This window comes from Saccoglossus kowalevskii, chromosome 9 (assembly GCF_978046115.1).
Source record: "Saccoglossus kowalevskii chromosome 9, keSacKowa6.1, whole genome shotgun sequence".
Classification (NCBI taxonomy): Eukaryota; Metazoa; Hemichordata; class Enteropneusta; family Harrimaniidae; genus Saccoglossus; species Saccoglossus kowalevskii.
Window position 1 is genome coordinate 9,935,097 of NC_140649.1, and position 13,955 is coordinate 9,949,051.

General features: G+C 31.7%; 1 protein-coding gene across 1 annotated transcript in view; it reads right to left on the reverse strand.

Annotated features, from left to right (window-relative positions):
* The window catches only part of LOC100378355 (choline transporter-like protein 1), a 61,554-nt gene that overhangs the window by 19,315 nt on the left and 28,284 nt on the right, over positions 1-13,955 (reverse strand). The window contains exons 3-8 of the mRNA XM_002731309.4: positions 6,787-6,879; positions 5,608-5,750; positions 4,063-4,278; positions 3,029-3,195; positions 1,255-1,344; positions 533-672 (exon numbers count right to left, since the gene is read on the reverse strand). Of these exons, the coding sequence (XP_002731355.2) occupies positions 533-672; positions 1,255-1,344; positions 3,029-3,195; positions 4,063-4,278; positions 5,608-5,750; positions 6,787-6,879 (849 nt within the window). The remainder of the gene's footprint in view (positions 1-532; positions 673-1,254; positions 1,345-3,028; positions 3,196-4,062; positions 4,279-5,607; positions 5,751-6,786; positions 6,880-13,955) is intronic.

Genomic DNA, 13,955 nt, shown 5'->3' on the forward strand with positions numbered 1-13,955 from the left:
TTCAATTTCTTTTCAAATTCTGACAAGAAATGTTGAAAAAAACCTGTATATGCATGTTTTTAATAGAAGCAAAAATGAATACCAAAAACACATTTTCGAGGGGTCTATATGCAATATGCAGTTAAATCAAAATTACCAATCAAAATGTTACCAGATTTGAATTCAAAATGACCACAATTTGTGGTTAAGACAATATTTGGATATTATAAATTTTTGTAAAAACAATGACAATAAAGTACAATGGCCAAATTTGATTATGTTAAGTATTTTTTTATTTTTGTTGATTAATGAATGTGCTAACTTCAAACCAAGTGAATATTTCACATTTAAAAAAAAAGAATTTAAGTTTTCTTCATAAAACAGCGAATTTTACAACCAATGAATATCTCTGCAACAACAAATCCACTAAAATTTAATCCAATAATTGTTTTTTACAACAAAAGACAAAATACAAAATTATTTTTAAGATACGTTCATATTTGATGAAATTTTTATTGATCCTACTTTATGAAATTATTATCTTAATACTTACTGTAAATACTGTAGCAATGATTGAATATATTAAAAAAGCTCTGACATTACTCTTCTGGGCATCTACTCTTTGTTCTTCGGGAAAACTGTCAAGAGCTGTTTTTCTTTTGGCATAATTCCACCACAATAAAACCGTGGCAGCTGATGGGAAGAATATTAAAAAATATTTGTCATTCACAAGAATAATGTTATAGCGCCCTTATAACACTATCATAATTAATCTTTTTTTCCTGTTCTGTTCTGCTATGCTTAATTCTAATTTATTTATCAAGATTCATTGAAAGTAACTTACAAAGAAGTACATAGGATAGGGTGATCACATTATGTCATAAGCACCTATGCTATGCTTCTAGAAAAAATTCTAAAAAAGTCTTCATGAATGGAATGTCCCAGTCATGCCACTGTTTTGTTCATTGTCATATAAATAATGTGATTTTTTACATGCACAGAGGACGGGAGAGGCATACAGGACTGACAGTATGTAGTATTATGTCCCTTCAGACTCAATGTCATTCTTCCAAACCTGAATGCACAGAGTTTGCAAGTGGACAGTATGCCAAGTTGGCCAACCACAGAAGTCAAACCTGTAAACCAATCCAACATTTAAACCACATACTGAGACAAAATAATTAAAATATAATGTATGCTGAGCATAAACATATACACATGCCCAGCAATAAGGTGAAGAGATTAAGCTATTCATAAAAAACTGCTGAGACTTACTTATGGATCCCAAGCCAGCTAATATTATGATCAACCACACAATGATTGCAGCTATAAATCTGATAAGGAACACCATGAGAATAGCAATAACTGAAATGATAAACACACACACACATACATGTATGTATAAATATACATCACTACAGCCAAACATGACATGATTTAATTTCACTTGATTTGAGTAGTTTTTCAATGGGAAATAACTTCTGACATAACTTCTAACCCTAACTTTGTATAGCTGTTTCATTTACATGGTGCGAAACTTAAACACATGTTATGAGACAACTACCACCCGTTAAAGTTTGCATTCAATTTGTGAAAATATCGCATGTGGCATGGATATCTACTATGGCATTTTTATAATTTCAGTGGGAAATTGAAGTGACTTGTGTATATGACCTGCACATCACAACTATGGTTTGTCATAGAGGGAATACTTTTTATTTGAAATTAAAATTCTTATAAAACAATCTGAAATTCAGCTGATATGGTCTGCTGTATATGATACACACTGCAATAACAACCTGATTCAAAATATAGGAGATATATCAGATGGTTCATTTTGGCAAGGTCATGAATGTATTTTCAGAATTATTATTCACTCCCTCCAAAATATTGGTTGAATATTAAAAAAACTTAACGAATAAGAGTAAATTTCATGAATGAGCAGAATTGGTATACAGTATACACAAGGTGTTCGCATGAAATAGAACACAGTGGCCTCAACAAAATTGGCATGCAATGCACAGAGAATGATACATTTCTATTCGATGTTATTTCAGCAATTGTTTCAATGTCAAAACTCTGCCGTTCCACTACGCCGTATTGTAGAAATATGCATGAGATAAATATAAAATCCCACGATATTTGTTATTGCGTTGACATCAACATACACTTATCATTACTGCCAGTGTATATGATTGTATTGATAAGAAACTCTTACGGTAATCATTCATGTTTGCTGACGTCAAGCTAAGAGAAAACATTATGGGATTACATGTACATGTATATATCAAAGGGCACTAAGGCAAACTCCTTAGGATCAAGGCAATTGTCTATGAAGGTCAAGCAGCATGAATGATTAAATCCACATAAGGTCCCTACATATCAAATAAATCACACCACCAGTTATCACTAAGATGTTGAAATTTGCAATGTTTACTAAAACTGACAAAAATATTCACTAATTATAAAAATCAAAATTGTCCAAAAATGAACAAATTAAGGTAAAAAATGTAAAATAGATGCAGACAGATCATCCACTTCACTATGATTTTTTTCAGACTTGAAAGTTGCACTTAGAGCATTCATAGTGCTGTACTGGTGTCTTGGGACTATCAATTGATGTATTTGATAGTCTGAATTCTCCATCATTAAAATTGAGGATTCACCAGTATTTTATCTTCTTCAGCCAACAGTAATACAGACCAGAAATCTGTACGCATTGGAATACCATTAAATAATGCTAGCATAGAAAATTCAAATGCACAATGGGAGGCTGAAACGATTACCAGCATTCAGATGCATTGACATTTCCCCACAATTAGCTCATAATCAGACTACCAAATACGTCACAAACTAGTCACAGGACTTCAAAAAAAGCTCTATAAATGCTCTCAGAGTACAACATTTAGGTGCATTAACATTTTTTAGGCAGATTTTATTTCATTCAATTACAATAATAGTATTACAGAAATGCTAAATTTAGAGATACTTGAATTATCAAGGAATTTCAGTTGTCATGGCAGCATAGATAAAAAGAAAAGATGCTTACCGAATGCAATCATACACATTCCTAAGATTTCATATCTAGCTATGTAAAGATCAGCAATAACTTTATTGAAAACATCCGCAGCATTCAACCAATCAACAATCTCATCAACATAGTTAGCTAACAGATCTTGTATGTCAGTTGGGATGCAACGATTTATGATTGAATTGCTGCAAAAAAAAAAATGATTAAAAAAGCAGGTGGTACAGATGGAACAAACATTCTCATATTAAAAATCAATCTCAATTTATAGTTATGGAATTCATATTTCAATAAATAAGAAAATCCATATCGTATGCAGAGAATTCAGACAATAATGTACCAATATGGAAAATATTTACTAGTCAGTCTTAGTCGTGATAACAGTTCTTAACTTTTTCACCACCATACATTCTTGCTCAAATTTTTCTGCACTTTTTTCTAATATTCTATATTTCTGGAAATGACAGCTAATTTGGGGTAAACAGACAAAATTTGAGTAAATTTTCAGTCTTTAAACAAAAGATTTTACGATTTTTGTTCTAATCTTCTGAAGGAAAGTACAGACTATAAACGGGACTATTTTGTCAATTTGCGATAAAATGAGGGAACTGGTGTTAAAAAGGTTAAGTTAAGCATATCAGACCAAAATGCTGATTATGTGAAAATATTTTACACATTTTTAATTTCAATTCCTACTTTTAGTACCTTTTTAGTATTCATATTATATTGAAGCCATTATGAGACGGTGGTTACACCAAGTGAATAGGTATATTAAAGTCTCCAGGGAATGCGACATAATAGTATATAACAGTATATGGTGTTTGTTGGGGAATGCATTTATTTCATAAACAGCAACAAGTAGTTCATAAGATCCACATGTTATTTGCATGTCCAAACTCTTGCAGTGTTCAACACACAGAAAAAGAAAAGCTTTCCATTATTGACTACGGTGAAGCCTCAACCACAAAAAACAATGTCGGCAGAAAATGTGTTGCAACAATTCTAAACTATTAAAAATAAACAATTATGCTAAATTATTAAGAATATGAGGTTACCTCTGTTTGACTGGAGTCTCAGGACAAGGTCCCTGTGTACCCTGCTTGACTGAAGTGTACGAGTCTGGTTCATAGTCATATCTACAAAGCCTAGAGCCAGTCCTAATTGTGAAATCACGCACTTCACTCATAGTATTCAGGTCTATATCAGGACACTTGCTGACACAGATTTCTAAGGAGTCACTTGGATTATACACATTCATGAAGAACACATGTCTGCAAATATAGAATGCAGAAAATTCAATGATAGTATTTATTTCAAAAGAAAAATAAAATTTACATATGGCAACAAAAAAATCATATGTACATGTAGTTTTAAGATAGTTGTCAGTGAATATTAGGACATTTTGATAAATACTATTATTATACATCTGTCTGCGTAACACCATATGTTACAGCGTGCGTTTTACTGGGTATTTTCATCCTACCATATAAGAAAATGCAAATTTCAAATATAAAATGATTACGCGCATAAGCATCCTCTAATAATAAAAACAAACATGGCTGCCATCAAGGATTTTTGGATTTCGGCTTTCCCATGATGTATCCTTGGAAGGAAAAGATGTATATTAATAAGGTTATTACGAGAATACCACAAAGTATGCACTCAGACAGTATGCCGGCCATCGACCGTCTGTCGATACTCCAGTTGTACTGTCTTTGTGCATACTTTGAGGTATTCTCGTAATAACCTTATATTCATTTGTTATGAAACATTTTAACATAAAATTACATTGTCACCAAAATGTAAATTTTTTTGGCAGTTTTATTAATAATTTGAAATTGGGAAAAAAACTAGAATCAAATACATCAATCAAAAAGTGCATCTTTTGAATTTTGTGCAACAAACATCTTTCAAATAAGTTTCATTCAAAGTTGCATCTCCACAGGGAATGAAACCTTGCGAGTGGCCTTAGGCTTCACATCATCCTTGTTAGAGATAAATATCTTGTTCAACCCCAAGCCCTCAATAATGAATTATATGCTACCAATCACATGATTTATTTCTTACATGATAGAAAGTTGTTTATAAACAATTTTTATATTAATAATATTAGACATTTATATAATTATATTATTATTTTTATGCATGGAATTTGTCAAGAGTTCTAGCTACAGTGGCTTCACAATTGTGATCGTTATTTGTTTTTCTTTTATCAACCTCTAAAATACTTTTGAACATGAAAATCATTAAGCTTTCACAAAATTTTTTGAACTTTTGATCAGGACCCATAATTACCGCAAAATCTGTATTAGAAGCCGCATCCCTAATAGAAGTCGCACAGATTCTTTTTGAACAATTGAGAACCAAAAATTCGCCATTTCTCATATGTGTAGATGTTCTAACAGAAGCCGAATCTCCTCTGTTGCATTGTACCATTTTAATAGAAGCCGCGACTTATAATACAGATTTTACAGTATATGCATTTGGTCCAAAATTAAATTATAGAAAAATACATAAAATTGTGAAGATTCTTTCACAAACTTTGATGGAAAATATTATGGTGTTCCAAGTGTTGTAAACAGGCTGGATTTTCAACTCACGGTTTTCCTGTCATGTCACTGCCAGAAAATGGTATATTCTCAATGGGTGGGTTCTTCTTATTACATACATTACCATAACTATCATAACCATAGATCAATCTTTCAACATTCCCTGTGGTGAACGAGAATGCCGCTATATATAGCTTGGGGAAAAAAACAGAGAAAATTTAAGGTTAAAGTTGAACTCCGAGATGAACACGAAAATATTCGAAAATCTCTAAAAGTCAAGGAAAACAACTAAAAAGCATTAGCAAAGTGAATTTGAAAAAACTAAATAACTGGAAGTTAAAATGTTCTGCAACATTAGGACGTACTGAAAACCACTGAAATGTTGACATTTAGGAAATACTTTGATAAATAATAATAAATGTACAACTTGTATATGTTTTCACCAATAATGATCTAGGGTGAAAGTATTTCATAATGTATCTAAAAATTTTGCCCAGTATCATAAGACAAAAATGTCATATATTGTTGTTAATACAAATAATTAATTAAATTGCACATATGTTCATAACACGCTCAGTAGCATACATGTAACATTTAAATTTGGATCCATGTGTTGAGTTGGCTACTCTCTCAGCTGAGCAAATGACAAATCAAACAATCTTGCATTTTGAAAACCGAAAGAAATTTATAATTTAGATCTTTTGCTCATCTGGTTGGCATTCAAATTGCAAATACAGCACAGAAGAAACGAAGGTACTAACATGCAAAATGAGCATTCATAATGAGAACTGAATTATCATATCGTTATTGAAGACATGCATGCATGTATGCAGCATATTGAATGACTGTCAATGCATACACCTGGACAGATGAATCTTCATACAATGTATTGTACAAATGTGTATGTACTGCTAATTAGATTTCAAAAACTAAGATAACCTACAATTGGTACATAGCATAGAAGCATGTATGAGCTCTAACATTTCTCATATCATTGATGACATTTCCAAAGATCAGAAATAACTAATACATCAAATTTGCTTGATTGGAAGTGCCTTTCTAATGTAAACAAACAAACAAACAAACAAACCCAAAAATGCATCTGTACACAGGATCATTAAAGTTACTTAGTTTGACCATAGACACACACCTCTCATTAACATAAAATGCATGCATCACTGTTACTAATAACAGAGCAAATACGCAAAATTATTTGTTGTGATAACTTACCATTCCACACCAAAACAATATAAATATAATAACACATGTACAATCAGTGCATTGCCTTTGTGATAATGGCTTCCACTTCCCCTCCTCTTGTTTCTGGGAAAAGAGAAATTATATTAAAATGATTTTGTGTGAGAAACAGACATGTTGGTGACAATCACTATTTGTTCTTTATATTTTATTTATAATTAGATCATACATTCACTCAGTTTCATAGGGGCATGAATGTTTGTAAAACATTTTATAATTGTTTTAAAATTTATAAATTAATATTGAAAACAACCAATTACAATGCTTAAATATATGAACTTATAGTACTAGTAGCTAGCTAGCAACATAGGAAGTAATGCAGGAAAATATTATGTTGAATGAAAGCAAACGTGTAAACTGTATGTGTGACTCGAACAGACAAGTTTTTAGGGATGCCTGGTGGTCGAAAACCATGAATGTCACAGCTTTACCTTTTTTTGTAGTATGAATTTTGAGAAAAACAAACAAAGGAACAGTTTTCATGAAAATTTACTGGCAATTTCAGAATAAAAATAAAAAGTTGTCTGCACATGTCGATTTTCAAAAAAAAATGTTTCCAGAAACATTACTCTTCTTTTTCAATGTTACGTGTTATCAAAATAGATGTAACATCTGGCGACTATTTAGTTTGCATAAAACATCAACTGTAAAGATCATTTTACTTCCTAGATGTTGTAGAGCGGATTAAGTGAATTACGTCAGTGACTATCAAAGGTATTGAATAAACTCAACATCTCTCCATCCAACCACTCTTTCAGAAAAATCAATTATAACATGAAATATCACATGACCCTATACTGTAAATTGTAATTAATTTTTGTGATTTGTTTATTTATTGATGAGGACTCATTTTTTTTAAGTTCCCAGTCAAATGTTATATTCAAAGATGTGCAAAATTTACAGAAATTCAACTACCTAAAAATTGAAATAGTTTCAACAGTATCATTCACAGTTTTCCCAGGTTCTCCATGGGCATTATAGCATAGGGGTTCTCAACCGGCAAATTTTGGATGAAAAAATAGATCCAATTTAGCACAACAATGAATATAATACCGTAGATGTGCTTAACGTATTATATTGTTATGCAAGTCAGCCAATATTCCATGCTATGAACACTGGTTGTAATGTTCTATGCTATGAACACTGGTTGTAATGTTCTATGCTATGAACACTGGTTGTAATGTTCTATGCTATGAACACTGGTTGTAATGTTCTATGCTATGAACACTGGTTGTAATGTTCTATGCTATGAACACTGGTTGTACTGTTCTATGCTATGAACACTGGTTGTAATGTTCAGTGCAAATAGTAACCCCTATGCAGTTTTACAATGACTTGACCAGATAAGGGTGAAAACACTGTGATGTCATGCTCAAATGGTGAATTTTTGCTTCTCAGTTGTTCAAAAAGAATGGGTGCGACTTCTATTAGAAATGTGACTTCTAATACACATTTTACGGTACATGGAGAATAACAAATCATGGGACGGTACATTATAATAATTTTAGACTGTATAACTCATAATTATGCAGAATGAAATTTAGTTTTGAAACGATATTGATACAAGAGTGATAATAATTTTGCGGACTGTCAAAAACTTTCACCGGTTGTAACTTTAAATGCAAATCCATTGACATGCTAAGATGTGTAATTAGCATCCACTAGTGTAGCAATCAGAGAAGGTCATGTGATACCGATATTACCTATTCGTATAATTGGTTGATTCTTGTAGCGCGAGACAGAATGATATCGGATGATAACCTCACATGAGAAATAATATTCCTTTGGGAAACAGGGGAACTTTGTTTTGAAAAATTACACTCAGACATCATTCATATAGCTGTGACAGTTGTGTGAAATATTTGATTGTTTGAATTTTCATGAATTATTTGATGCAATAAACATTCAAATTTCAATGATTTTCAGTGTGCCCATTTGCAATCATTTCAGCTTCCATTTGCTAACAATTTTGATAACAGAGTTTTGCTTCTATTTCAAAATACTGAGGACTGCAGTACTGTAAAATACTTCAGCTAGAATTAATTTTCACTGAAAAGACTTTTTGGGTGTTTAGTATAAAATTTATTTTCACTGATTTTTGATGAGATGAATGTAAAATATAGGAAAACATTGTTTATTTGCTGGATTTTATTTCCACTGAATCATCCCTTCATTGAAAATAGCGAAAATAAATTTCCAGCAGAAATACCATATTTTACAATAATATGGAATAATAGCAAATACATGCAAGTAAATCATTAATTATTCTCTGCAATTCGTCATATTCAGACCATCAGATATATCACATAGGGGTTAATAGTCCCAACAATTCCACTCTCGTAATAATCTCGAAATAAAAATCTAATCAATTAAATAATTGAAACTAAAACTATTGAAACTCTTGGTCAAGAGTTGAATTGCTCTTTAAAAGGAAGAAAAAGGAATTTTAATTTCATATGTAATTTCAATTGAATTGCGTCACAGATCAACTTTTAATTATGTGCTTGACCCCTGTTGTCTGTTTACCAAATTTGAACATAAGTAGACTGTGAATTTAAAATATAAGCAGAATTGTACAAACAACACTTTTTCTCACAGAAAATGGATGCCAGTCGACAATTTTAGATTGGATTGTGACACAGATCAACTTTTTAATATGAGCTTGAACCCAGTTTTTGTTTACCAAGTTTGAACATAAGTCGACTGTGTGAATTTGAAATAAAAACAGAACTGTATAAACAAATTTTTCAAACAAAATGTCTGCCGCGCGACGATTTTTGATTGGATTATGACACATTATTGATGAGCAAAAACACAATTGTCTGTGAACCAAGTTTAGACCTTATTAGATAGCTTGATATAAGCAGAATTTGTCAAACCAAATGGCTACCAAGTCAGCCATATTAGACATGATTCTTTGTGAAATAATACATGTACCATGTATTTGAGTGATTGCATTCACAAGTTATAACCAAAGATGGCCAACAGGTGTTAACCACTATCTATGTTTAAACAGAATCACCCAGCACAACTCTACTCGCATAGAATGTAGGTTTTTTCAGTCAAATATAGCCGACAGTTGACCATTTTAAATCTCATCAAAAAAAAAAAAAGAATGGAAAATACATTTTATGTTATACCACCATATATATCAACTATGTACCAAGTTTGGAAAAAATCATACTTCAGAGAAGATGTGATAGAAGAAGCGAGAACTAACCAATGGAAAATTTACTCATATACATAGGACTTTTTACAAAAGATTTGTTAGTGTAATATTAATCCCTAAATACTGTATGTACAACGTATGCGATGAAGCATACAGCATAATCATTAAAACTATCCCATCTGTATTGAATTGGAATTTACAAAAAAAACACCTGGGGATACCGGTAGCTCATAACATTTAACATGAATGATATAAAATCAATTACTTGTCTGATAAAACAATTCATGCATCGAAAGCTTTCCCATCTTTAAAAATATTAGTTGTTTTCAAGATATTTAAAATCACGTTAAAATAAATTATGAAGGAAATCTGTTTTGTTATTATTAAATATTATTTCATAAATATGGTGTTATAGTTCTGATAATTAATTAACAAAAAAATATTAAAAACAAATAAATAAATAGTAAATAAATATAACACTACTAATAAATAAAAAATGTCAAATGGGGCGTTGTCAGGCTACTTTATGGTGAATCAAAGTACAAGGTGACCACATGATTTTACCTTGAGTCAATGTGTACAACATTTCCTACCTGTGAAATTCTCCTTTGAAGCTCTCTCACTTTGTGACAACAGTCATCATAACTCTCTGACAATGACCGATGCACCACCATAACCAGATAAAAAATGATTTACATCCAAATATATACAGAGACAAATTTCCTTGATACGTTGTTGTGCAAGATTTGTTAAGTTAATGACACTCTAAGAAATTACAGTCTGCTAGACGGGATGAGTCACCGAGACTTGCTATAAATACTCCTAACAACATTTACTACATGACTCAGTGTCTGCGTCTTTCCTTGAATATTTATCAAGTCATGTACTTGCTCATATATTCTTTGAGCACCAAAGTCCAAAAACTTTTGTCGTCTTTTACAAAGTATAGCCTCATAATAATTTTCTGTGCTTTTATTTTCAAATTTTATTATCAAAATCTGTTGCCAATGGAATATTATATCAAATTGGTCCAAATTACCAAAAAAACTGATAACTATATACAAAATTGCCATGGATCTTCACAAAAAATGTAGGCGCAACATTTTGTCCAATTTTATGAATTTTCATAATCATTACAACCAAATGAACACTAATCATTTTGTGAAAGATACGACAACATTTGATGTTAAAAGGTGGAGTCTATGATTTGTAGATAGCATGGAGGAAGTGAAGTCAGTTTAACAACAACTTTTTATCACTGATCATTTATTATTTTATCACGTTATGTGGTTGTAATATAAAATGATATAATAATATGGTGGAATTCCCTGGCCAGCATGTGACAATTAGTGAGAGATGAGATTACACACAAATTATATGAGGTGTTGACCCTCCTTGGAGGGATTAGAGTTTAATATAGGTCATTTATTAATGCTGCACTTGTACTGTCCACATTAATTCTCCAACACTGTAAATCAAATTTCCACTGTTTGTATTTTTTGCATAATTCAACTCATTTGAGAGAAGGCCTCCGAAAAATCTAGATTTCCTGATTGTCAGACTCCTCATCTTTAGTGTAATTCACAAATGAAGACACACTATAATTTAATGCATTAATTATTCAGGAAGACATTTGAATCAGACAAACACGTACATTTGCTTTATTCCATTACACTCTAACTACTTTCTTCTTTTTTTTTTTTTTTTAGGATTAATTATCACAACTAATCTTTACTGCTATTAACTGATAGGGAGATTGTATTTCTAAGAATGCAATAAAATTACCAGTATTAATATTACATAAACAAAATCTAAGACAGATGAATTTATAACATATCGAATGGGTTCACTGAAATAATTTAACAAGGGCTTTGTTCAGGCAATATACTTGGGATTGTTGACAAACAAATGAAAAATAAGTACAGCAAAGTAACGCAGCTCAGTTGTTATCGATCGTCTGCGCACGTCGTTCTTATTTGATCTGTTTCACGTGCAGAACAGGTTCTATGATTACGTCAATTCTATTTTTAGAAACAACTCGTAATCATGACATTACATAAAGAACCCAGTGGTTTTTTTCAATGCTTCACGATTTTTAAAATTTATGCAAATTCGTTCCTCACAAAACTTAAGTGATTTACAGCATAATAGGCTTTAAAAGTGACTTCCAAAATGCTACACATCCTGGTACTTCTGGGGGTAGAAACTTGTAATCAATGAGAATTTCTCAACTATTTCCCCTTACAGCTGTCATGAAGTACAATAACAATGCACATTGGCCAAAACACACATTGGAGATTACTGCTGAGCAAAAATACCCCAATAAAGTACCAGGATGTATGACCTTTAGAGGTCTTGCACAGGGCTTTTAATATTACCAATGTATAATTGCCCCTAAATGTACTGGTATTTTTGTGATCCATCATTCAACAATTTGGCCTATTTTGTTGATGTAGTAAATTGGTTCAAAAGACTAGACTTATTGCCTCCAATATGAGCTCAGGAAGTTACAAAGTACACATAGCCCCATAAAATGACTAATGTCTACGACTAAACTAAAACGACAAGATATATTGTACAAATCACATACAATACATAATTTATGTCATCATATACTATCGCTATGTTTACACCTCCCTAGCTTGGTCAATATACTATCGCTATGTTTACACCTCCCTAGCTCAAGCATTATTATGATGTTGAATGCCAATTTTGTATTTAAGCATTTTTATATAATTTTTCTAGAAATGTTTTACCAAATAGACAGTATTATCCATTTGGCTAAAATATTTTGTACATTTGTATGCATTTTTTTATATTATACATGTACAATACCTTATAAAATATAATGATACATCTGTCACTGTAGCGCGATAAGTTACAGCGTTCTGTAATTTTCCGGTATTTTACGCAGTATTTTCATCCTACCATATTAGGAAATGCGAATTCCAAATATAGGATGATTACCCACATAAGCATTCTCTAATGATAAAAACAAACATGGCAGTCCCCAGGGTTTGACCAGACCCCATATAAAGTTTGCTCAATCTGTTCTAAACTTTTTGTATTTCGGCATTCCCATGATGATGTATCCTTGGGAGGAAAAGATGTATATTAATAAGGTTATTACGAGGATATGGAAAAGTATGACAGACAGTACGTGGTCGCATCAACCTCTGCTGTGCATCTGTCGATACTCGCGCTGTACTGTATTTGTGCATACTTTTTCGTAATAACCTTATATTATAAATGCGTATGAGCACATGTTGGGGCAAAATTTTTATTCTTATTAGAAGAACATACAACGTAACTGTGCCTCAACATGTACAAGTTGAACTGACAATCTTTAAAAATTTTAATTAGTCTCCTACATGCATCTCCCGCTGCTCAGATGCAGAGCTCAGAATTGAAAGAACATGGAGGCGATTACTTAATTCAACTGAAATGCTTCCATGTTCTTCAAAAAAATCAAATTTTATTTTCAAAATATTAATCAAAGACATTTTTGAAAATGTTGCCCTTTAAATTGGGTTACCTCAAATTTAAGCGATACAGACGTAAGGGAAAACAGTTCTGTTGACATGCACGCCGCCCTCTATAGGTGAAATGTGGACAACTTTGAAAAAATAAACAATTCAATCCTTGTTTTAATTCTGGAATATATACTACCGTTGAATACTTTATTTTCACTCAGAATTTATTTTCACTGAAGGGATGATCAGTGAAAATATTTTTTTTTCTATATTTTACATTCAATTCATCAAAAATCAGTGAAAATAAACTCAAAACACCTGAAATGTCTTTCCCGTGAAAATTAATTCCAGCTAAAAAATAATTTTTTTACAGTAGTTGGTAAAAACTGGATGACACAGTATTGCCAACAGGGGTATTTATTGTATGTGTTGTAACTGTACTGCATGCATTCATTCATGCCGCCCTCTATAGGAATAATGTGAACAGGTAAATTGTTTCT